Below are 27,618 nucleotides of genomic sequence, written 5' to 3' on the forward strand. Positions count from 1 at the left end.
TTAGTTGAGGCAGTCTTTTTAGCCGGTAGTGAATAATTAAGATGAGAAAAGTTACAGCCATAATATCAAACAATGAAAAATCTGAAAAAGAAGCACCACCACTGGGACGTCGGGAGATTTAAATAAAGTATGCAACCTGATTACTAAAGGAAAATAATTATGCATTAAGGACAGCTGAAGAAAAAACATGTCTTTTTATTGCTAATGTTTATTAAATCCTTACATTAGTTTTTTAACGACAGAAAAGGGATTGCAGTGGTGCAGGCTGTTACTAAATATGTCTCCAAGTGTAAAAAAAAGCACTATGGTATAATGACCCCCCCCCCCCAAAAAAAAACCTTTAAAGTGCATTTTAAATAATCGTTTTAATAGAATTTTGTTTAATACTTTAAATATGTACACTTATGATTATGAATAAAAATGTCTAATAATAACTGTAATTTTAACTGCAGAGTGTTAAACATACTAAATTGCAACTTTATCATTACAGATCCGTAATTATACATTTATTTAAATACACGATATAGAAGTTCAATTAGAAATGATATTATAGTATATTTTAGTTTACCATAAATGTTTGTCAGTACATTCAGCTGTACACTAACCATATTTCAAAGACATATTTCTTAAGACCAGCTATTTGGATTTAATATATATTTAAAATACGAGAAATTTTCATTTAAATGTAAATAACTTGCTGGTCAATGTCTGAAAATGTTACATGTAGTATGAGTATGTTCTTATAAAAAATGATTTCTGTAACAAGTGCTCTTTTTAAAAGTTTGCTGAAGTGTACGTCTTTCTCAGAAAGGCCTCCAGGAGCAGTTTGCCAGCTCTGATGTAAGGTGACAAAATCAGTCACAGGGAAAAGCTGGTGAACGCTGGAGAGTTGGTGTGGGTAATAACATCATATCATAATATCATTGTTCTCCAGCGAGCAGGAAATGAGCCATTATATGAGCTTTATCTCACATGAGCTGATGGTCATCAACTCTGAAAATGAAAGCTCAGGCTTTATCAGGCTTAACCTGTTGAAACTCATTTACTGAGGAGGATGTTTACAGGAGATGTGACAGTGAATAATTGGGAAAACAAAGTCAAAGTTATTTATTTTCTAAAGTTACTCAGATATTTTGATGGTAAATTAAATGTTATCAGCATAATGGTATGAATTTGTATATTTCTCGTCAATCGGCCCCCTTTGCTACTGATAGTAATGACAGAAATAAGCTAGAGTTAGAACAGTGAAATATGTGGGACACACATTGAATGCTGTTTTTTTGTTCTTCGAGCATTCTGCATTATAATGGTGTTCCTGTGACTCGGTGGTAGAGCATTGCGTTAGCAGCGCAAAAGGTTGTGGGTTCGATTCCCAGGGAACACACGTACTGGTAAAAAAATGTATAGCCTGAATGCACTGTAAGTCGCTTTGGATAAAAGCGTCTGCTAAAATGCATAAATGTAAATAATAGACATGTTCACACCAGCTCTGCATTTCAGGTCTCCGGTTTGTTTGCGTTTTCAAGTTGTCTGACCTCAATCGATCGAGTGAAAAAATTAAGATTTCCAGAAAAGTTTGCACTGACGGGCTGATTTTATCCACCGAAACAAACTCCAAATGAACATTGTTTAGCTATTTAGAATGTTTTAGAATCTTAGTGATTCTGATTCTGCTTATTGATTCTGATTCTTAGTGATTCCAAGTTGGTTCCAATAAGGTATAAAAACAAGAAGTCAAACAGTTTATTATCTTGTCTTTTGTTTTGAACAAAAATACCACGGCAAAAACAGCAAGGCTAACTGATATAGCCTGCCGACATTATTAAAGAAAAGAAATAAATAAACTAATTAGTAGGGATGTCCCGATCAGGTTTTTTTGTCCTCGAGTCCGAGTCCGAGTCATTTGATTTTGAGTATCTGCCGATACCGAGTCCCGATCCGATACTTCTATAATACATAAAAAAAGAATAAAGAAGAGCGAAAAAACAGATCCAGGATGTTCAATAAATTACATTTTGAAATATATTCAAATATAAAACAGCTATTTTAAATAGGCTAGCAAAAATATTTCAAAATCTTACTGTTTTGCTGTACTTTGGATCAAATAAATGCAGGTTTGGTGAATAGAAGGGACTTCTTAAAAAAAAAAAAAAAAAACCTTAACAAGCTTACTGTTCAAAAACTTCTGACTGGTAGTATAGGCAACTTTAATTTTTCTCTTATTTTCTAGCTTTTAATTGGCTTAGAAATCTATAAATGCTGGACAATAACAAATAATAATGATTTGTTTATATACTACAAACACTGTTTATCACATAATAATTGCAGAATAGTTTCTATACTGTAATAAATACTATGTCAATCAGCACTGCATTGTTCATACTTTATTTATCACCTGCTGGAGATGACTTGAAGAACAATTTATTGTCGTGATCGTATATTAACGTCTTCGTGTTTGCATAAGTTTCTGTTTTCCTGTGCGCACCACAGCATAGCTGGACGCTTTTGTCCATATTAGGAGTTTCCTGATATCAGCGCGAGAGCGCGCTCCGGCTTCGAGTATGAATGAAACACACACTGCATGAGAGTTTAGCGCTCTGTGATGTTCATCTCGCTGTATCCTGGGTAGGGTGACCACCTGCTAATAAGCCCAAGGGGGGACAAGGGGTACGTTTCTGAGGGACAATGTGGGACACCCCATGGGCAGACTCACTGATAGTGCCATTTCTAGCACATACCACCTTACATGGTATATTAATAATGCCCTATTCCCCTAAACATGTGTAATTGCTGATGTATGCTCATGACAGAATTGACGGATGCACTTCCACTTATGATTTACTTTAGCTATTTTATTAATTTTTCATTACAATTTATTCACTTTAAATAAATTATAATATAAAATTATAGGATTAAAATGAATTGTAGTTGCTCAACACCACAGGAACAGTTTAAAAAAAAGTCTGACATCACAACTCAAGGGAAGGGAATTCACTCATTCACTAATCCCTATATAGTGTATGGCAGTTGAGTTCACTATATCAGGAAGGAGTGAATAAATAAATAAGTGAACGGATTCGGACAGTGACGTATAACCTACACTGCGCGTGAGACTTGGAGCTGTTGCAAAAACATTGCCATGTGTACTTTTATATTACATCTACCTAATTTTAGAAAATAATACTAATAGCAATAATAATCAAAATTACTTTATAGCTATTGCAGTTATACATACCTCCCGCGTCAGCTTTGTGGTTTCATCAATAGTATAGTAATAATAATATATATATATATTGTAATGCTTTTATGTTCATAATCATTAATTGCTATTAAAATAACGTACTGAGAACAAAAATAAACACACATAAACATTCATAATTATGTATTTATTACTTTTAGTATCTTGACACTTGCTCAAGCAGCGTTTTGAGCTCAGATAAGATGGTTGTTGAGCGTCCACAGGCGACTGGTAATTTTACATCGGAATACACTACCTGTTATTAACGGAAAAATGTAAATTATCCACCAAATTATCATTTTTGTAAGTTAACAACGATGCCACCTCAGTAAATTAGTCGAATAGTAAACTGAGTTTTTGCCTACATAACATATTTTAATATAAATAATGTAGGAAAAACGTTAAAACAGAAATAATAAAGATGTAAACTTCATCTCTCATTCAAACTCGCTCGCTCCCGCTCTCGCAGTAGCGTGCTGAACTGTCAAGTAATGTTCATTGGCTGCCTGGGGCTCGAGGATATAGAGGACATCAACTTTTTTTGAGCAAGCATTGATTTTGCGTGACACAGTCTCAATTTGCGGGACGCATGAATTGGGCTTCAAACGCTGTGCGCGCACGCCATAATCCTGGGTCCGAATGAAATATCAGGTCATGCGCAAACTATCATGTCTCTTTGAGTTTGAATCTATATTTATTCACACCAGCTCTTGAAAACAAAGTGATGTCATGCCGCACGCGTCGCTGTTTCTGTGTGGAGTCAAAAGGGTCTAACTCTGTGCCACCGCATAACTAAAGATGTGTTAAAAATTAATGAGAATATATATATATCCGAGTCCTGATCGGGAGGTAACGTCCGATTCCGATCGAGTCGGAAACCACGCGATCGGGCCCGATTTCCGATCACGTGATCGGATCTGGACATCCCTACTAATTAGCAATAGCACAAATAATACGACCTAACACACTTTGAAGTGCTTGATGAAAAGCATTCAGAATCAGAAATGGTATCTTGGGGTAAAAATGAACAAAAACACACCCACAGATTCAATATTGTAACGGAAACAAGGAGGAGGATCCAAGCGCAGTATATACGTTTAATAAAACAAGGCAGTACCTGACAAATTCCATGTTTGTAGTGTAAAGATGGCTTTTGTTGATTGATTGTAGTCTATAGTATTGTGATTGAAGGAAGCATTTGACATAAAAAAACAACACAGGTCCATTTAGAAGGTAATTATAAAAACTGCCCCTGGAAATCAATAATTTCTGACCCTGAAAGCATGCCTCATGTTTAGGACAACTTCTTGCAACAGCTAAATTTTGGATGGTGTTTTTATAACATCAGATATATCGATGTACTGATATTGTGCCATCCTAGAAACACTGAATTTGTGCACTGCATGTACAGTGTTTAAAACAGCGCTGCATTAGTTCAGTACACATGCGTGCATGACTTGTAGAAACGTTTCTGTCAGAATATGTCTAACATTATTATCATTATGCTTTTTTAATTTCATTTATTTTACAGCTAGTTTTCACATATTCCTCTCATAACTCATCCTGAGGTGAACACTGGGATCTGCCTTTTCTGTCTTCTGTCCCCTTGATGCTTAAGGCTGCGTGTCACATTAAAGGCGTGATAGATGACCGTTCTGCTCCGACATGACAACCTGTCTCTGTCTCTTCACTCCGTGCACCTCCGAGTCTGCTGGCTTTACAGGCAGCATCTGTTTAAGAGAGCATCCACTTCTCATAAGCGACTGATCTGACAGATTACACTCCTCACATGAAGTGCACAAGACTAATGGCACAATAATTTAACAAGTATATACGCCCTCAGCACACAAGATTTTTTACTGTAAAAATTATGATTTTTTCTTACAGGTCTTAAAAAGGTCTCAAATCAGTGCAAAACATCTTAAAATGATAAAAGTCACTGCCTTAAATATTGTGTGCACAAAAATGACTATCTTTTTAAGTGTTTTCATCCGGTTTCCCAATACAAATATCTAAACATCCTTAAATCAAGATAATTGACATGCAAAATTAAAATATGTGACCTGTGCTGGCAAAGTGAGTGGGAATGTGCACGGGCTAATTTAGAGCTACGGACCAAACAAGTGAACATTTTTGATTGAATTTAAGGCTTTCAGAAAATTTTTTTTTAATTAAGCCCTCATCTAGCTATTTCATTGCTCCAAATATTAATTAAACATCTAAAATGATCTCTTCTCGCTTCTTGACGACCTTAGCAAAAGTTCAGTATAGTTTTAAGGTCCGTGCATAACAGTTGGTTTTAATGTATAACTTATAATTTATAACAATAAAAGAAAAGAGGCAATCACTCACTGCTCTTGATTGAGCTGCTTTTGTAGTTTTAATAATCTGTTTATTTGTAATGAAGACGCTGAAGTGATTTATACTTGCTTTGATTTGCTTTTCTTGAATGCATTTTAGATGAAAGATAAAAAAATGTATACACTATTTGATTTTATTTCTTATATTTGTTCTTCTTAAATAATTGTGATTATTTATATAGTGAATATTATTAACGGCCTGAATTTTGTTTTGGATAATGGGGAAATTCCCCCTTTAGGTGGCCCTTATGGGGGGACTTTTGTTCATTTGAGGGGGAGTTTGGGTATTTTTTGACATATTTTAAACTACAGTCATCAAACTTAAATGATTCATCACCCAGTGTATTTGTGTTTTAGAATTTATAATGTTGTTGATTCATATTTATATTGTGAGGAATATACTTAAAAAGAACTTTGATTCCAAACTCTGAATTGAATTTATTTTAACTAAAAAAGACAAGTAAACAGTCAGTGGTTTGGGTGTGAGCTCACAGAGAGCACTGAATTGAATGTTTAAAATCAATGACTCAAAAGCACATGCAAATGATACATTCCCTCATCTGTCCCAGAAAATGACTTTGGCAGAAGTTGAAGTCACCATTTATGTTGATACAGAGCTTGAGTAGCGAGATTGTGTTCAGTTTTAACTATTTCTTCCATTTTGTATTTTTTGGTACGAATAAGAAGCACTTGTTCCAGAACTACTGATATTTGAAATAATTTAAAACATGAAACAAAATAGTTGAAATGTGAAATTAAAACCACCAGTAGGTGACAGCAAGTGAATGTTAATCAGTGAGTCATTGAGATTCAACTGATTCATTCAAACGGCCAATTCATTCAGAAACAAAGCATTTGACCTTGTTAATGAATGAATCACTGAATCATTTATTCAACCGATTTGTCCTAAAAGCGGATTCATTCAATAAGTAAACTAGGGATGCACCGGTTGATCGGCCATGAATCAGAACCGGACAGTTTTTGATTAAAATACGCGATCAGCAATCAGCCGTTTTTTTTTTTTGTCGGCCGATTTTTCCGGAAGTGCGCACGCGTGCACAGAATACAATGTAATGGTTCGCTATGTCAAGTATTTTTACTTTGTTACATTACGACACTGGGAATTTCCCTCGTTACAAGAGCGGAAACTGAGAGAATGAGTAGAATTATGCGCAATCCCCACAATCCCACGTCAAAATTCAAGCCCTGATTAAGAAAAGAAGTAGAGGAAAAAAGATGCAATGTTGCTTTGTGATTCTGCTTTGGGACCTTCAAAAATTTTTACTTAACACTGCTGAATCTGTCAACGTCAAACTGGTGTAGCTCAGTCATTTCAGTCGAATCCAACAAATCATACATCATTCTGAAGGTTTTTAACGGAGAAAGTGAACATAAAAATAACGCATTATCGAAAAAATGCTCATTGTGATTCATTTTGCCAGCTCAGGTCACATATGCTTAAAACATGAACCATTATCTGTCAGTGTGTAATGAAAACTTTTCTCTTTTGTTTTCCCTTTGAATTAAGTAGATTTCTCTGAATGCACTAGCAGGAATTTGTTCTTGTTTTAATCATAAACCAAACTCACTTTAATCAGTTTCTCACAAAGACGACTTTTGTCCTTTTGCTTCTTAAGTAATTGTATATTGATTTAAAAGTCTTTTAGAGATTAGCAATAGAAAACCAGACAAAAATACTGAGGAAGAACAGCACTTTTTGTATTTACTGTATCAGATACAGTTATTTCCAAGAACAATATTTCCGCAATAGTTATATATGTTTGTCAAAACTTGAATTGAATATGTTGTTCAAAATGTAGTGAAAATCTCATTCTGTAGGAAGTTGCATTTTCTAACTTTGAAGTGTTGATACAACTCATTATGTGCTGTCTACACATTGACATTTAGAGACCATATTGACCTTTTGCATCCCCATCAATTTATTCCTTCAGTTTTCTTTACTTGATCTTAAAAAGGTCTTGCAAAAGTACCTTCATGAAACAACACACAGCTCATGATCTGATATGTAAGTGTCAGCTCTGAACAGACTTCACACAGATTCACTTGAAACATGTTCTTCAGATGCACTACTAGAGTACATGAAGTTGGACTCTGGCTATTTACAGTTTCAGAGACACAGCACGCTGTACAAAGGACTCGCTAGAGACGTGCTGCTTCTGCTCGCAGAGGATATTTGTGTTTATACGGCTTCCTACAGGAAGCTGTGGCCCGACTGTAGCTCTGCTGAGCGACTCTAGCCGACTCAGCCTCTCGAACCCGCTTTCTTTCGTCCCGTATAGCATGTAAACGCCGTCCAGATGAGTCTCCTGCGCTTCCACAGGCTCTCAGTGATCTGGAAGAACTGGATGTTCAACCAGGAGGCTGATGTCTCTGACTCGGGCTCTTTACAGGTGCAGAACGCCAGCGAGAGCGACGACGCGGCTCTACAGGGAAACTCTCGCCGCCGCGTCCATAAAGTGAACACCGGAGGAGAGCGGCAGCTGATCATAGACGCCCATGAGGCATCGGCCACGGTAAGACAACACCATCTTCGCTCAGATTCCCAGTGTTAGGGTAGTTCAAGGGAATATTACCTCGGTGCTCAGATCTGGGAAATGTCTGGATTGCGTGAGTGAAGTCAAGAAGGGAGTTTCTTCTCCTGATAGCATCAGTAGCCGTCAGTTAGACTTCTCAGTAATCTGTTGAACACACAAGGACTCTCAAGGCTGTTATCTGCTGCTGGTAGTTTGTTAGCGGAGGCTGTGTTGTTTCCTGTGCAGACAGCGAGAAACCGTCATCTTGAATGTGTTCTTCTTCTTTCTGTGCTGATGTCCTGTAGCAGGTAAGTGCTCAGCCTCTGTTCCTTCTGTGGATGTGCTTCATGTTCGTCTCTTAACATCCTCAGAAGAATATTGAACCTGTAGATCTACTGAGTTATATTTGATGTGCAAGTCAGGTCTCTAAATGATCAGCTCGATCCAAAATATGTGATTTCTCTGGCTTCACAGGGTTAAGTGTGGCTTGTGACCGCTGTCTCAAGTGAATCTTAATATCTCACATGTTTGTGATGAAGGTTTTCTGGGTAATGATACAGTAGGGACAGTGCTGAACTCTCACGGTCTGCTGCAGTGGGTCTTTGAATGCTTGCCATGGTCTTCATGTCCTCTAGCGCTGTGGTTTGGCCATCTGACTGCAGAGTTCGTCTTTTAAACGCTGTTAGAAAGTGACTGATGAGGTTTATTTCTTGAATTGCCAGTGCAATCCCTGTCTGTTTCTCCTGTGACTGTGGTTATGGACTCTTGTTGTGTGCTTCTGTGTCTTCATTGTTGCTCTGTTTTCTTGTTAGTTGTTAAGGACACTCATTAGGCCACACCCACCCGCTGGTTACTCATTAGTTCATTGGTTCAGCTCTGGATACAGTATTGCTGTTTTTTTTCATTCCTTAAATGTCCTGCACTTAGATCCACATCTCCCTTGTCTTCTCTGCCAGCCATATTGTACAAGAAGATAAATAAAAATGAGAAACAAAGATTTTTACAATTTCAGTCTTTTGCCATGCAACCCAGAAGAAAGTAAAATAAAATAAAAAAATAAAGGATTAAATAAATAAAATAAAAGATCAGACTAAATTAAAATAATAGTAACGGTAAACATTTTATTATGCATACATTCACACACATGTAAATATATATGTACGCACACATTTTGAAAATAAATAATATGAAAAAAATAAAAAATAAATTAAATTAGGGTAAAAATATAGTTAAAAATCACCTGCCAAATTCTTAAGTTCATTAAAAAAATATATTATTTTTTTTTAAATGTAATGACTCTAACTATATAATGTAGTAAAAAAAAATCACATTGAATGCATGTTTGTGCACATCTTAATCGTTATTATTTAAAAGATTTTAAATATATATATTTGACAATTATCATAAATTCTTCATTCATAAATGTCAGTGGGTTTTTGGAGAGCTGCACCAGAAGACTTGCTGACCTCGACACATGTTCATGAGAGTCTGCTGATGTCCTCTTTATGATAACTAACATTATCAAAATAATGTTTTAAAATTACATTCATCACAGAAGAGTTATATTCAATCCATTGAATGTATGAGCTGCATGTTTTGAGTAAATTAAAAGAGCGGATTGTGTGTGTAATTAAAGGCTCAGTCGTTATGTGAAGTGTGAAAGAAACATGGGAAAGAAAACAAGAGCAGAATGCAGGTTTGTGGTGTTGTGTTTCCTGTCAGTCTGCAAGACGTCTGGCCAATCGACTGACAGTCATGCCTCGGAGATTCACCAGACTTCTGCAATCTGAAGCTCATGTTGACATGCTGCTGCCGCGTTTCTCTACCGTCTCGTACTCTGTTTCTCGTGAAGAGCTCAAGGTGTTTCCTGAAGTTACAAGCTCAAAGTCTGCAGAGACAGAGCAAGACTTCCTGTAAAGGGTCAACACCAGTGGCATGCTGGGAAACCTGTCTGCTAACTGTATTACTTTATTCCAAATAGAAATGTTCTGTTAAAATCTACACTACCATTCAAAAGTTTGGAGTCAGTACATTTTTTCCTTTATTTATTTTGAAGAAATTAATACTTTTATGCAGCATGTATGTGTTCCATTGATAAAAATAAAAAAAAGATACTAAAGACCTGGAATAAAAGTTGTTCTTTTAAGCTTTTTATTCATCAAAGAATACTGAAAAAAACAACAACAGCTGTTTCCAACATTGATATTAAATCAGTATATTAGAATGATTTCTGAAGGATCATGTGACACTGAAGACTGGATGAAAATACAACTTTGATCACAGAAATAAATGACATTTTACAGTATATTAAAATAGAAAATTGTAATTTTGAATTGTAATAATATTTCACAATATAACAGTTTTACTGTATTTTTGATCAATTAAATGCAGCCTTAATGAGCATTAGAGGCTAACTTTTAAATGCAGTGTGTGTGTTCAGACATAGGTCAGATGTCCAGATATGGGGTATGTATCTGAATTTAAACCACTGGGGATTGGCTCAGAAATGTGTGCAGTAATATCCAGACTATGTCAGAAGTGAGTCTGTGTCAGTGTATACAGTCTGATGTGGGGTTTGGTGTTAAAATGGCTTAAGCTTTACAGCGGCTGCTGAACTGTGTCACAGCTGCATCATTCGTTTGACTAATACTTGTGCTCATCGTCGCTAGGGATTCTGGGACCTTGTGCATGTGACCCTCTGTCCAGCATCCTTGACCACCAGCGTTGTGTGGTCATCATGACTTTCCTGCCTCTCTAAAGGGCTGTTTACACAGAGCACATCTTTGTGTCTAAAAACACCAGACGCAGCACTCAGGAATGGTTTTAAAAAAGCGCAGTGCAGAACTCCAGGGTCTTGAGAGGCGCTTTTACAGATGTGATGCAATAACGGAAATAACAGAAAATAGCCAAACAGCAGAATAGATAGCTACTATTTTTGAATGCAGCCACTATGAATGTCTCCTCCCCACTGTTGCCATAAAAATAAATTAGTTGCGATGCCAACCTGCTACTGTGAAGAAAAACACTGCAACACTCTCATGATTGGCTAACGTCACGGTATAGGAAACAATATCAACACCCACTCGCTATTGTACGTGTTTTAATAACATTCTCCATATAAAAGCATCATTTACAGAGCATTACGAAATCACTGACAGGTTTGGGATTAGGATTTTTAATGTTGTTTTTTTCAAGACATTTGTTATGCTTTTCAAGGCTATATATATATAATTTTATACTATGATACTTTTTCAGGACAGAAAAAAAATTATTGTATTTATTTAAAATATAAATCTACACTATCGTTCAAAGATTTGGGGTCAGTAATTTTTATTTAGTTTTTAAAAAAAAAAGAAATTAATACTTCTATATAGCAAGGATGTGTTAAAGATTGATGAAAAGATTGATAGTAAAGACTTATATTGAAAAAAAAACACGTCTGTTCACTTCTGTTTTGGATAAATGTTGTTCTTTTAAAGTTTATTCATCAGAGAATCCTGAAAAAAGCATCACAGGTTCCAAAAAAATATTAGGCAACAAAGATGTTTCCAACATTGATAATAAATCAGTATATTATTCTGATTTCTGAAGATCATGTGACTCTGAAGAAGACTCTGGACTCTGGAATGATGCTGAAAATACAGCTGTGCATCACAGAAATAAATTACATTTTAAAGTATATCCAAATATAAAAACATTATGCTCTTCATGTTCATGTGACTCTGTGCAGATTAGATTCCACAAACACTCTGGAAACAGAACAAGCATGTTTTAATATCCTTGAGTCAGAGGCGGCCTGCAGCTTTCCTTCTGCGTAATGAAGTCAGAGTGACCTTAAACTGTCAAGCAGAGCACGTCTTGTGTTCTGTGGCTGTGCTTGAGAATCAGTATTGTATCTTGGAGAAATGCACGTGTTTTACCGAGCGCACGAGTGAGTGTGCTGCATGAGAGCGATGGGGAGCTTCACGTGGACGTGTGTGCGGGAGCATCTCTGCGGCTGCTGTTTGTGCTGGAGGTCTATATTTAGAGGATGACATCATCCAGCTCGGCCTCATGGGCCGCTTCATATTTTCATCCACTTATAGCAGAAGACATCTCTCATGATGGATGGTTTTCACTCTGCTTTAGATCTGAGCTCACTCCACAGGAAGTGTGTGTGGAGCTGGAAGAATAGTGTGAACCCTACAGACAGTAACTCCCTAGTACTAGACGCTAAGTAGATCATGCAAAAAAAAAGTAACACAAAAGGAGAAACTTTTTTACAGTGAATGGAGTCTGAAGTCATGTCATGTGCTGGTTTCCCAGTCTAGCAGTGTCCAATTCTGGAAAAAATATTTCTTTAATTTATTTATTCATTAGTGCTGTCAAATGATAAATCACTAGTAAACACATCCCAAATAAAAGTTGTTGTTCACATAATATATTGGTGCGTACTGTGTATATTTATTATGTATATATAAATACATGCATGAATATATTTAGAAAATATGTTTTGTTTATATATTAAATATTAATATATATAATATATAATGTAAATTCTGAACCAGCAGCCTTGACACTCACCCTCTCACACACTCGCTCAGACAGGAAGTACATCCTTTCTGTCATCTATTTACACTCTCTACAGCTGCACCGCAGCTCTTTTCATGTAAACTTAGCTAAAGCAGGTTTGCAGTGGGTCGACTTAAAGGGACAGTTCACCCCAAAATGATAATTCTGTCATCATTTACTCATCTTCAAGTTGTTCCAAACCTGCATGAGTTTCTTTCTTCTGTTGAACACAAAAGAAGATATTTTGAAGAATGTTAGTAAACAAACAGCTCACTGTCAGAATTCCCATTTTTGGGTGAACTGTCCCTTTAAGCTTGTGACAGTTATTACTTTTGTCTGGTTAATGGTCATATAAATAATTTAATTGTCAGTTATACATTATTAATTAGGGCTTCATAAACAAGTATTGCAGAGAGTAGAATGACATGTTATTATTTTTAATATTACTGTTTTTTTTTAAGTAATATTTCAAATATGAATGGTGCCGTGTGTATTTTTCCCCGACACCTCCCTCGTTCCCATTGGTCAGACAAACGATAGTCCCGCCTCAGTCCCACCTCAGTCCCACCTCATTGGTTGAGTCAGTATTACTGTGTCAGGCTGGTCCAGATGTTTTGATTTTTCTTTTTTAAGTTAATCGCACAGATTTTACTACACATTACATAAAAATCTCTTTTTTGTCACATGACACATAAATTTTACATAAATTTTTTTTATGTAATCAAACCACATAAATGGCTCACTAATAGTTGACTCTATAGTTTTCACATAAATAATGTTGTTTTGATCTTTTGTTTCTTTTTTTTCTACATTATTTGTATTTTTAATTAAACCATTTTTTTATAAAAAAAAAAGAAAAAAAGAAAGAAAAAAAGATAAACATGTTCTTCATGCCTCATCTGGAGAAATATCTGAAGCGCACCGAACTGAGGGATGAGAAGCGACTCGATCACTCCTTGGGAAGCTCTATTTGCTGCGCTCCCATTGGCTGCCTCTGAAAGAGATGATGTCATGCTTGAGCTTCTGTAGGGAGCAGGCATGGGATTCAGAGACGTTTCCCATTACATCTTCAGAGAAAAAGCATGAGCTTCAGTGTGTTCACGCAGCTGCAGCATAAATGGCATGCAGTGTTTTTAATGCAATGGGTTTTTTTGTGCATCTTTCCATTGTGTTCACAGCCTGATTATAGGATCTCTTTTCTTCATGCCACTGCAGAAATGCACCTTTGTCACATGCGCACAAAAGAGCGCAACAGATCACGGTGCGCGTGCAGAAGGAATACATTAGCATAATGAGCGGATTTCACCCTCTGTCAACAATCGGCTGTGATTTATGCTGTCTGTCATTGTCATTTATGAACTGTGTTTGTGCACAGAGGAGTTTTTAGAGGAGAAGACGCTGGCTGTTTTCTGATCAATAAAGGCGCTCGGGTTTCCTCTCCTCTCCTCCATGCAGCCAATCGCTCTAATGCAACCCCCCCACCCCACCCCTCCCAGCACAGGTGATGTCATGCTTTTCCACCGGGCTCCTCTCCGTCCCTCTCACTCCTAGACGCTGCGTCTTCAGAGGCAGAGCGTCCGATCGATGTATGTGTCTCGAGGGAGAGTCTCCAGCCAGGGATGTGCGCTCAGAAGCTGGATGAAGCAGCGGGACGAGCCCCAGAGCCGGATTCTGCCGTTCTCCCCAGAAAGCGTCTGCATTGGGCTCGGTGTCTGGTGCAGACTCGGACAGAAGAGCGTGTAGAGTTTTCCGACTCCTGGAGTTGTGCTCGTGTGAAGAGGAAGTTTGTGGAGTGCTGATGGATCTGGACGGGGTTCTGTAAGTGTGCGCTGAATAGATCCTGCGAGGCTCGTTTCTGGCGATCCCTGATGGCATGGATACTGCGTGATTCGCTCGTTCTTTGACATCACGGCCAGATCGAGTGTGTATTCGTTTGGATTCCCAGAGGAACTTGCTCTTGCTTTTCCCATTCGCTGGAAAGTTTCCCTCTCTTATTGAGAAATGGCTTTCCTCGTCCGTTGCTATGCCAACTGCTTGCAGCCGTGGTCCTCCAAAGTAAGTGATGTCATTTTTGTGGTGTGTGTCGATTGCATGTGTGTTTGTACTTTGTTGTGGATTGCCATGCAGTTTTCTTTTCTTTCTTCATGCATCTGCTGACAAATTAATTTATACTTTCATGAAAGACTTTTTTCTTGATTCTCATGAATCGATGACGGCTCGAACGCATCCTGTTTCACAGAATATCCTGCATGCAGTGAATATCAGAAGTCAGATGTATAGATGGGCTGCATGGAGCTCATGGCACAGTTTCCCCCGTTCTGATCATCAGTCAGGTGTTTTTACTGTACATGAACGTTTGAGTCTGTAAGTGTGTCATTTCTGAGTGTTTCCCAAGCACTCCCCATCTGCCATTGATCAGTCAGACAGATAGTCCCGCCTCCAAACTCGTCTGATTGGGCCACTCAAACAAAACAATATTCTCAAAGCATTGCAAAGTCACCGCATTTCACACATCAGGAAGTCAAGCTGCCAACGACTCTGAACTGTGAGCTACCAGAATGTCTCTCAAACCTCACATACAACAAGAGAAACACAGTATTTAATTGGATACTGAAAAGTGGGCGTGTCACACAGTAGTCAGAGTCTGAGTTATTACGGTAAAGTGAATAGTTTCGAAAAACAACATGCAAGTCAGGTGCGTTTGTGCTCTGATGGGTTTATAGAGGACGTTTCCTTCCTCTGAGCCGGAGAGAGAATAAATAGCAGGAGTAGCTCTGGGTTTCCCTTCTCTTGCATGCAGTCGAGTCCAGACTTTACCAACACGTGTCTGATATGCAGTCGCTTCAGTGATGATTCAGTACAGCTGGACGTGAATGGAGTGTGACAGGTGTGTCTGTCTGGTGTTTGTCTTCATCATGAAGCTCACAGGCTTCACTATGCTGTTAATCATTCACTAATACTGTAAACACAGAGACTGTTATATGTGTGTAATGCATTTGGTAGAATAGGTCTAAAAAGAAGACTCTCATAATTCACTTGTCCTTGTGTTATCAGACCTGATTGGTCCGCCTTCTCATGCAGAGTTTAGCAGAATATGAGGGAATTATAGTTGGCTTTCATGCCACCATTGTGGAACGTAATACAATATCAACAAAATGATACCTTTGTGTTGCAATCTTACATAATTAGCTACATGATAATCATGAAAAAATGCCATACTACTTAAAGTTACTGACACATTAGGTATCTCATTTGTTATCTTAATTATAAAAAAAATGGTCACACTTTAGTTTGGGGACTAATTCTCACTGTCTAACTATTAACTACTACTTTAGCTCAAGAGACTCGCTATTGGATCGAATTAAAGAATCTAAAATATGGACCATGCATTATAAGTACTAATAAACAGCCAATATGCTAGTAATGTGCATGCTAATAAGCAACTATTTAATAGTGAGAATTGGTCTGAAACTAAGATCCCACCAAAAATTATCAAAAGTAAAAAAAAAATCAAAAAGGTGAAATAATGCTGGTGGGACTGTAATACAGTGAACGTCTCTGGAGATTTATATTGTCAGGAACATCTATTACATGAGGCTTGGGTCAACTGTGATCTGTTTAAGTAGGTCAAAGGTCAGTTTATTATCTAGGGCTCAAATTACGATGCAGATTACTGTACATGTCCCAAATCATTTGAGTTCATCATAATCAGAGTTTGCGTAATTTATTTCTTTTTTTCCCAATTTGTTTCTGTTTAAATGCTGCACTCAAACATACGTTTCTTTCCCTCTCCATTCGTGATTTACTGTTGATGTTTAGCAGCCTCATAACGTCTCAGTGATCGAGCTCTGCTCTTGGCCTGCTGTGATTTGTCCGAGCTGGAAGATCTCCATCATTCATAATTCAGGAGCCGATAATTGGCCTTCAGCTTTGTGTCTCAGCTGCACTCTCCGGCTCCATTAGTGTCCCGGGGTCTGGCCATCTTTGAACTTGGCAGCCAACCGCCTGGCCGTGTTATTAAAGCTATTTTCTCCTCTATACTGTCCATGGACGAGTGTCAGTGTCTTAGTTCTCGGATGTCAGTTGCTCTTTCTCAGGGAGGCTAACACGGGCTACACTGACAGTACACTCTTTAAATCAAAGCTTCTTTATTGGTGTCAATGGTTCTTCTGTTCCACTGCTGTGAAACCCCCTTAAAGACCTTGACTAATCTGAATAATGGTGAAAGTGTTGAATACCATCACTTCCACAGAAGTACCTTGTACACATGTGCAGTCAGTCACGTCTTGTTGTTTTTCAAGAGTCTTGCGTCATGAGTATTTTCAAGACACTGAGATAAAAACAGTTCTAAGTAATTTCAAACTCAAACATATCCTGTTACAGCCCCAGATCAGAAACTCCACGTCATATCAGCACGTTTTGATAAGAATGCATTAGATATAATGCAAACCTGTATTTTTTATGTATTTACATGTATACATATCGCAGGCACTTTAATCCAGAGCGACTTGTGTTGCGATCAATGTATACATTTGATCAGTTTTATTCTGAATTGGTTTTCTGTTTTCATCTTAATTTTAAAGTTAACCTAACTTGAGAGAGAGAGAGAGAGAGAGAGAGAGAGAGAAAAAGTATGTTTTTCATTAGTTTTAGCTAGTTATAATAACTGATATCGTCCGTACTAAGCGACTGCAGAGTAAAGGTACATCACTGAGACATGACTTAACAGAAATACCATCCTCTAGTTGTTCACACATTAGTTTAGCCTCTGAGTCGGTCGTGATATGTGAGTCCATGATTACAGGTCTAGATCTGATCCACTTCTCTACGTGCACCAGTTCTTAACATTTACCTAATCCAATGGTAACATTTTCGGATGCTCTGACCTTTGTTGTTGTTGTGTTTTGCCGATGGTCACGCTTTCACTCATAGATTTTCTTTCAGTCAGCAGATCTGGTGAGTAACAGGAGCTGGAGGTAAGCTGCTCTCTCAAAGTGCAGCATTTGCCTTGACTCATAATTTAACGATGGAAAAGAACGTGTTGAGACTAATGCTGAGTGTATTGATCCCGATCGCCTCACCTTCCTGTCCACATGACACCCTAAACCTCCCAGGATAGAGCAGCTAAAAGCTCTCAGCATCTGTTTGGATAATATTCAGATGGTAAGAGCATATCTTTTATTTGAAAGAAAGGTACGGTTGGCATACGTCTGATAACTTTAGCTTGCTCTGTGAAACCACTCCACACTTAAAGAGTGATGGCTTTGGACTATGTAGTTGTGACTGGATCTAGAAGTTTGTTATTTAATTAATTGACAGCAGCAAGACAAACTTGCCTGTTCTCATCAAGAACATGTTTTTTTCTAGATTATGGGCCATGTTGGAAGTACATAAAGGCCTAAAACAACAGGGTCGGTACCTATCCTCGCTCATTATAATGCTGCAGTTCATCATCCAGTTAAACATCAGCCTTCAGTGCTTCAGTGCCACTTATAGTCATCTGTTTCCATCAGTATACAATTGGGTTTTCTCTCATCTTTCTGAGGACAGTGTTCGCTTTATAAAGCCTCCCCAGCGGACCCATGCTGACCTGAGCTCTGTGTGTTCGGGATGCATCTGTGATTCCCGAATCATTAGCTTTTGATCTTCCTATACTTGTTGTGTGAAGGCAGATGGGATCAGATCAGCCGTAATCATGTCACGAGTGTGTGACGTCACGCAGTTGATTCTAGGTTCAGGTTGGAGGTCTGACATCGAGTGTCTCTTAGGAAGAGCTTGGGCTTTGTTCGTGGAGTGTATGGACAGGGCAGGGTGTCATGTGGCTGGTCTGTTCACAGTACTCACATGGTGTAGGTTGGCACGTTGTTTGCCCCTGGATAGCACTGTCTTAAATACAAACATACCATCTGTCTGTCTGTTGTGCCCATGCGAAACGTTCTGGTGTGATGAGTTGTTGTAGGTGTTTGCTGGGGCAATTATATGCGGTTGCTAAAATGTTTAAGCTGTTTTTACCCTGTTGTTTTTAGGGCTGCACGTTTGGGGCTGCACAATGTAGTTGTGTTCTTCCCAATGAAAGCTGCAATTTAAAATGCAATTTAATTAAAAAAGTTTCAGGTTTGCTGTGCTTGTTCATAAGGAGAGTTATTATTATAAACATTACTTAATACAATACAAGACATTTTAAATTGCAATTTGCTGTCTTAATTCCCTCATTGTCAAACAAACCAGGGCTGTAACCATCATAGAAATCAGGGCTGCACGATAATGGTTAAACTGATAATCACGATAATTTCGATTTTTGATAAAACCCCTGCTAAAACCATCCTAAATTAGCTGGTTTAAGCTTGTCTTCCAGCTTGGTCAAGCTGGTTTTAGCTGGTTGTTCCAGTTGGTTTCCCAGCCTGTCCAGCTAAGGAAGTGGTCAAAACCTCTTTTAAACCAGCCTTCTGACCAGCTTCGACCAGCAAAGACCGAGCTGGATGACCAACTAAAATCAGTCAACCAGCTTAGGCTGGGTCTAGCGTTTTATTTAATTTTTTTCAACAGGGAAAGGAAATAACATTTCATGTGTCCTTTAACCAACCTCCACTGACTATACACTGACTTCATTTAACCAACTATGATAATACAAAACTCATGGTTTTGGTTAGTGTTTTGCATCTGTATTCACATTACATTTTCTAAGTGACAATTTGTTCGCAAATGGGTAAAAGCCACTCAGATTCCACAGCGAATTTACTCAAAGATTGTTAATACCCACTGAAAACTAACATTGCCATGTCATTTTCAACACGAAAACTGGTAAAAACTTTAGAAACTCTTAATATAAATTCAAACAATTCCAATTTATGTACATTTTTCCCCATTGTATTGTCACAGCTAGGAAAAGCACATGTATTCCTTGTCAGTCCAAATAGCTTGTGAAAAACATTGTCTATGTGACACTTTCATATGAGCAGAATATCACTGTGGAGAGATCGCTAAACTCGTATCATATCGTCATCAGCAAACGTGCACCGGGTTGCCAGATTGCACAAATTAAATAAAACACTGGGCAGAAAGTGTATCCTTAGAGGAGAAAAGCTCTGTTTTGGGGCTTAAAGCTCTTCACATCTGGCAACCACGAGTATGAACGCTACGCTAGTGAAGACTTGTTAGCAATGCAAGATAATGTAAATGCCAAATTGAAAACACGTTTCAGGATAAATAACGAGCCGGCCAATATCATGACAATTATTTTTTATTAATCGAGAAAGGTGGATATCTTTAATATCGAGATTAAAATATGATTAATCGTGCAGCCCTAATAGAAATGGACAAATTGTTCCTCCAATATCTGAAACTCTTGTACTGCACTGCTGCCCTCCATTATGCTGTACTTTATTTGGTTTAAACATTACATTTTCAGGTTGGTCTGCCTGTGCTGCGAGTAACAGCACTCGTCAATGCCAGAATCAAATCAATCCAAAGTAGGCAGAGTTTGTGGTTCACAAAGGCAGAACACAAATTGCAATGCGAAGCGTCAGTTTTAACTGGAAGTAGTGAAATATTTTATATTGTTCTATAATAGAAATGTTGATATCTAGTATAATATCCAGCGATGCAAACTGCTTGACTTTTTTCCCCAAATTTTGCTGTTTTGAATTGAAAATGTTGAAAAGAAGCAGGGCATTCTCCTCAGCACACATGATTGATGTCTCGTGTAATGCTGTGTTTAGGGGTCTGTGTTGGTTTGGGGAGCTCAGTGTAGGTCTGGTTCACTCAGAGTTTAATGTATGTGCTGCAGGGCTCTTCTCTGCTGTAATAGCATTAAACATGCACTGCATTGATCATGGCTGTGCACTGCAGGGTCATTTATGAGAGGGCTCGCTGCTGGTGAATTACATCCAACACTAATGCAGCTGGACATCAGGCCTGCAGGAGAGCAAACAGCACAGTTTGTGTCGGAGTCCTGCTTTATGATCCGTTTTGAGATCTGTTCGTGTTCACAGCACTGAATCTGTGATGTGTGTATTATCAGAGCAGGGCTGTGGAGCATGTGTGAGCTGTTGGAAATACCAAATAAACAACGTTTCATCTAAAAAATGGACTTTATTAGTGAGTTAATTAAGTGAGCTGATAGAATGTTAGAATGATAAACACATTTAACGCAGCTGCCCAGATCTGTGTGTCATCTCATAATGATGCAGTTGCTGATGAACATGATGCAGGATGACTGACTGCACTGCATGATGAAGTCTGTAAGAATGTGGTTATATGTTCTAAAATTCAAGATATGATGGCAGGAAATGCTCCTTTATGGGTTTGTGACTTATATTTATTTCATATGTGATATAGTTTAGCATTATCACATGAGCAAAAGTGCTGTTTTTCCTTAATATCTGCATGGTTTCAAAAGAGATAATCATTTTATACAACAGTTCAGTGAACAAGAAGTTAAGGTTGTGCTAAATCTTAGACATAGTATTGTCAATATTGTCTGTTTTATTTGCAAATTAAAATAAAAGCACTAGCTTTGTTTCTGAATGTATCACCAAGTAATTGGTGGAATGAAGGACTCAATGATTTGCCACCACCTACTGGCACTTTTGAGAGTAATATATATATATTTTTTTATTCCTTATTAGTAATAGGAAATTTAGTAATGTATTTAGTAAAAATGTTCATTAAAAAAATAAAAAATACTAATTTATTATTTATTATCATTATTTATGCAAGGTTAAATCAAAATATTAATCTCTAAAGCTACGTTTTGTAATGTCTATTTAATGCTTTTCTTAGTTAACACAGTAATGTGTTAAAATGTCCGAAAGTGATGTGAAATTAATTTGTGATTAATTAGGGTAATCAATCTAAATGTACTTATATAGATGACAAATTGTCATAATTTGACAACCCTAATAGATAAAGAATTCACTGTTAAATCAAAATGTGTGTTTTGTCTAGTTTACAAAAATATGTTTTTTTAAAAAAAAAAAATCCAAAATAGAACATATTGCTTTTGTTTTTTTAAAATCTGACATGCTTTTTGCTCTGCACTTGAACCCCTAAAAATAATAATCCACACTGTATAATAACAATCACAGAGCATTCTCTGGAAACTGAGCTTCTCAGAGATGCTGAAAACACTGGATCATGAGCTGCTCATGTGTAAATGAACACAGTGAGGACTATATACTTCATTACAGTGCAGCCTTTTTTCATTTGTTAAGCGCATTAAGCACAAATCAGATGCTTTGTCAGTGCGATGTCACAAAACAACGATGGAGACATTATGTTTTTATAAGAAGTGTACAAATATTTTTGTGACTGGTTGCCTGACTTTAGGTAATTCATGGGAAACACCGTTTCGAGTACATGTGAACTTTATTCACGTATTATTAAGGCCAGTATTTTGTTTCCACCGGCATTTTTTCTTTCATGAGGGCATTTTTTGATCTAATACTAAACCATCATGAAGTGATGGTCAGTCTGAATGTGTCTAGTCTAGACGTGAGCGTGGGGGCACGTATGAATAATTCAGTGGACCTTTCACAAGGACAGCATCTCTCAGCGCCCCAGGAGTTACCTCCCATAAAACCTCCTCATAAAAACATCACTTCCTAATTAGCTGCGGTATGAGTATCTTTCAGTATTACAGTGAGGCTCAAACGCACAGTTTATGTGAATACGGTGCTTTTCTCTCCAGGCTAGCGTGTCTCTGAGAGTGTGCATCAGTGCATGGGTCCAGTGTGAGTCCTGGAGTCTGGCTGATGTGGGGCAGGAGGCAGCATGCATTCATATTTAATCTCCCGGCATCATTAGTTGAAGCGCAGGGGAGAGACCCTCGTGTGAGTGAGCACAGTACGACTGCAGCAATTAGCAGCGCCTCTCGTCTGCCCCTATGCCTCAGTTAGGAATCACAGATGCCCTTTACACAGCTGTCCAGCTCATTCACAGAATGAAAGGCCTGACGCACCAGCGCTCTCATCAACAGATCCTCTGTTTGACTCTTGATCAACTCTGCAATGATTTTACATTGAAAATGTAAGAAAAGATAAGAAATCTATGCATTCATAACACATCCTAATGTTAGCGCTCAGGCTTGTTTAAGGTACGCGTTTGATTCAAACCAGTTCTGCTTTGTGCGAGTTACTTCTCGGGCAGAAAGCAATGAAAGAGCTTCAGATGATGTGCTTATTTTTACAACAGAAGCAGAAAGACAGTGAAACACTTTCACTAAAACACTGCAAGAAACAAGAATGCAGAAAATGCATAAATTACTAAATTACATAAATTATTTTTATTTGTCATACATATGACTCTGACAGTTCAAATAAACCAGGTTTGTGACAATAAGTTTTTTGGGTATATATTATTTGTAAATGGCAAGAAAAGACCAATAAAACGTTGAAATTACTAGTTAACCTTGTTTTTGGTTCTTTTGTACACTGTTTGTTTTTAGTTGATGCTTATTTTAAAAATAAAAATGACTTCAGACTTAACCCCTTACAGTATCTTTTCCGTGTCACATGGATATCTCAATGTAAAAAAATCATATCCTGATAAAACATTGATTATATTCATGTCTAATTGGGCTCAACTGATGAAACATTTTGATTTGATTTATTTATGAATTAAAACAATCCTCAGACACACTGTTTTTGGCTCTCAGGACCCAATACCTTCATCTTGAAGGACTGTTTTAACTGTTAAACTGTTGAGTTGTTTTCTGTCCGTGTCATTAAGTTGTCCTGTGTGTTTTTCTCACTCACATTCAGAGGCAGACAGGTCGCTCATGAGCTGCATTATAAATGATGTCCTCAATTCAACATTTCTCACTTCCTGTCTTGTCTGCACAGCTTCCTGGTGACCTCAGCAAGATGCACCTGACAGACCACTCCCACCAGCAGATGCACATGCCTCCCAGCCAATCAGGATGCAGCATCGCCAGTGACTCGGGGAGCAGCAGCCTATCAGACATCTACCAGGTACAGCCACTTTATCACCTGAATCTGAGTCAGAGTTTGAAGCTTTTTCTGTGAACATTTTTCAACGATAACTCCAACGAATTATTGAACCAGTTTTGAACTGACAGTTCAGAGTATCTAAATCATGGAAACAAAGTGGAAAAAACATACATTTTCAAATATATTCTTAAACATAAAATGTAAAATAAACAAAAAATACATTTGCTAAAATATAATTAAAAATATATTTATGTAAATATATTTTTTACCATTATATTTCTGACCAGTTTTTGAAAAAAAAATTTTTTTAATATATTTTTTAAAACATTTAAAAAGCTCCAAATGTTTCAATCAAAGAAAATACATTCACTAAATATTGTAGAAACAAATAAATCAACTTGAACATATGTCAGATTTGTAAAACCTTATCTGTAGCACATAAAAAAGACACATTTGAATAAAAACAAATAATGAGTAAAGCCTAAATGTTGGCTACAGTAAGAAAACTTTCTTAAACTGAAATATATTTTGGTGTTTGAAGGCAAAAATTGAGCTTCGCTGTGTACAACATACAGTATTTCTAACATAAATGTTAAATATATTTATATTAAAATATATATTATATCTCTCTGTATATAAATGTATAAATGTTTGAATGTATAATGCCAGTTCTGTGTTATTATAGGAACATGTCTCTTTGCGTCAGTATGAAAGTGTTAGTGACACACTATTGAGTTCTGGTTCCTCTCTGACTTTCGCTAGAAAGTAATCTGTGCCTTTTCTGTCCTTCCAGTCTCGAAGGCAGCTTAATAAAGCTCTGCTAGCTGTCTTTGCTTTCATACATATTTTTTGACCGATGATCATAGATTAGTGACCGATCTGATCAGTTAAAAATCATAATCTTGATGAAGAATAAATAGCTTGTATAAAGGTTTGTGTTTTGGCCAATGCTGATGTGTGATGTACTGTATGTGAAGGGTGCTGATGGTCATATATAAAAACAAATACAGTCTTAGGGTTAAATTAAGTTGACGTTTGATTGATACAGTGTTCATTCAGAAATCAGAAAACATGCAGTACATCAGAGCCTGACGATCATCATGCCTTTTCATCATGAAGTACACAATGACAAGAGATTAAGAAATATAATCAAAAAATATACCTGGAAATACTGAATGATGTCAGACACATTATGCACATTCACCGATTACATGCAAATATGTTTTAAATACATTTTAAATGTCATAATGCAGGCCATGATTTAATTACTGCAGAAATAAACAAGAATATCACATGATTGCATTAGTGTACACAAATCAGATCTGTCTGAATCCTCACAGTAAATAAGAGGTTTATGATTTGTATGATTAAATATGAGTGTTGAGATGTGAAAAAAAAATGACTCCACCCTTATATATATCGCATGGTTCATGTACGTGATGTGCATTCACATTGTATTGTTATGCTGCTGACTATTCATAGGTTTGGATGAAAGAAACCAAAGTAAACCATTTAATGATTCATAATAAATGAAAGGACTGGTATCAGTTCCAGAACAGCTTCTTTAGGTGTTAAACACCATTCACCTTCGGTACACACATGCACAACAAGCCAGTAAACTCATGACAGACAGTGCTATGAGATGCAGTTTGCTCTGAATGTCTCTGATGTTAATAACTGCAGCGCTGCATATGCGGCTCATGACAGGAAAGCACCTGATATTTGCATCTAGAGCTTGATCCATGCAGGTTTCTCAAAAATCCCTTCTTTATCAGTTTAGCAGAGATTACAATGACATTAATGAGAAAGGAAGTGCTGAATAGCAGCGAAAGCAGGAGTCCCAATGGGACACAGGCCTAGTGATTTGCTTTCCTAAAACTGAGCAGCCGCAATCAATGCTGTGTGTTCCTCCACAGGCCACAGAGAGCGAGCTGGGAGACGTGGATCTGTCCGGCCTCCCTGAAGCTCCCGTGGACTCTGAGGAAGAGGAGGAGGATGAAGATATCGAGCGCTCCTCTGAGGCTCTTCTGGGCAGAGATCTGGTGCGAGAGTGTCTGGAGAAGGATGCGGTGGATCGCACCGATGACGACATCGGTAAAGCGCTCGGTTGTTGAGGCAACAGGGTTTCTGCAGGTCTTAAGTTGATATTCAGTTCATATTCCCCGTTCCACACAATAAGGCCTAAAAAGGTCTTCAATCAGAGCATAAAGTCTCAAATTGATAAAGTCGTGGCATTAAATGTTGCATGCATTGCTAAAAATTTATTTTTGGATTGTTTTCGGATTCAAATATCTAAACTTCCTTTAAATCTTGATACATTTACTTGAGATGCAAAATGAAGATGTGAAGTCGTTTTCTGAGAAATTTAGAAGTCTCTTCTGCCTAAACAGTTTTCTGTTTAAATATACTTTAAAAGATAAGTTATTACTGTGATGCAAATCTGAATTTTCAGAATCATGAACTGAAATATTTGTTCCTTCTTTACTTGGTCTTAAAAGGGTCTTTAAAAAGTCGTAATTTATTGTTATAAAACCTGCAGGAACCTTGTTTAAGTGCTCTTGCTTACTGGAATCAAAATGTGTTTGAAAATCAGGACAAAGAGTGTTGTACGTAATTGTAAAAATTCTCAATGCCAAACAGTCCAATGCTTTACTTGATGCACAATAATCACTTCTTGTTTTTATTTTAGTCTGAATGAAAGGCAGACATCACACTCATCAACATCTCTCTCTACAGAGCAGCTCCTGGAGTTCATGCATCAGCTGCCGGCGTTTGCTAACATGACCATGTCTGTCAGGAGGGAGCTGTGTCGGGTCATGATGTTCGAGGTGGTTGAACAGGAAGGCACCGTCATTCTTCAGGACAAGCAGGAGGTAGAGACGTGCTATGTCAGCTTCACTATTACTAGTAGGGCTAGGTATTGACACCCATTCCATAAATCAATTCCATTCACACCCTCTTATGAATTTGATTTAAGCCTAGTTCAAACTCAAAGGTTTGGCTTAAAAACAAATAGACTGCTGTATGATCATCCTCACACTGTAATAAGCTCCAAAACATTGATCTGTAATGATCTCACACTCCTTGATTTGGAGATATTTTACAGCACATTACATACACATAGTTGTGACTAAGAAGAGAATCATTTAAGAATGGACAAACGATTCATGAAGACAACAATAAAAGCAGTCGCTGGTGACATGGTTGACAATCTAGCCCTCTAAAGAGCATTGTGTGTGCTGTTTTTTGAGGTTGAGCAGTCTATCATGAAACCGAGTAATTATGTTAGATGTCAGACCACAGGAAGACACTTTGAAGCACGTCATAAATGAGTTTAAAAGAGCTGAGAGCGGAAACGCATTTAGCCGTCTTATTCGTGTGTGGGCTACAGTGAAGGTCAACAGGACAAACAAACTTCTGTGTGGACGAGAAGGAGACAAACACACAAAGTGTTCACACACACATTTTCACATTAATGGAGCCACTTCACCTTTCCAGGCTAGGCGATATGGTCAAAAATGTTATCATAATATTTCAATATCATAAAATATCGATATTCACTCATTTAGCATTAATGGGGAAGGAAATGTTTTTTCTCGTTTGTTAGTTTGTTCACAATTAAACGCCACAGTGCTACATTTTAATTTAGGGCTCCATGAAATCTGTTATTTTCCACCAAATTCTGTTTTCCTTTCTTTCTGGATTCTGTGTTTTTTGATTTAATACACATTTATCATAAGAAATGAGGTCTAATTAAATTAATAAAAATTAAATCAATCTTTTAAAATGTAATGAAATGAAAACATAATTAATTTCCAACAAGCATTGGATTTTTATTATTTTTATTATTAAGCATTGGATACCTTATTATTATTATTAACATAATTATTATCATTATTATTACTTGCGAATTACATTTTAGTATACAATAGTAATATATTTCTGTCATAATTTCTGCAAGTTAAACCAGGCTTTTATTTTGACAG

The 27,618-nt window shown here is 37.3% G+C and overlaps 1 protein-coding gene across 8 annotated transcripts in view; it reads left to right on the plus strand.

Moving 5' to 3' along the window:
• Positions 1 to 27,618, plus strand: part of rapgef6 (Rap guanine nucleotide exchange factor (GEF) 6) — a 71,007-nt gene that overhangs the window by 16,415 nt on the left and 26,974 nt on the right. For 5 of the 8 annotated variants that reach the window (XM_059542843.1, XM_059542848.1, XM_059542845.1 and 2 more), the window contains exons 6-9: positions 8,010 to 8,132; positions 23,525 to 23,653; positions 25,549 to 25,726; positions 26,369 to 26,505. In XM_059542843.1, coding sequence (XP_059398826.1) covers positions 8,010 to 8,132; positions 23,525 to 23,653; positions 25,549 to 25,726; positions 26,369 to 26,505 — 567 coding nt within the window. Of the gene's footprint in view, positions 1 to 8,009; positions 8,133 to 8,210; positions 8,441 to 14,526; positions 14,739 to 23,524; positions 23,654 to 25,548; positions 25,727 to 26,368; positions 26,506 to 27,618 lie in introns of those variants that run through there. The other 3 variants (XM_059542850.1, XM_059542849.1, XM_059542847.1) reach the window with 3 other exon arrangements.

Source organism: Carassius carassius, chromosome 47 (assembly GCF_963082965.1).
Source record: "Carassius carassius chromosome 47, fCarCar2.1, whole genome shotgun sequence".
Classification (NCBI taxonomy): domain Eukaryota; kingdom Metazoa; phylum Chordata; class Actinopteri; order Cypriniformes; family Cyprinidae; genus Carassius; species Carassius carassius.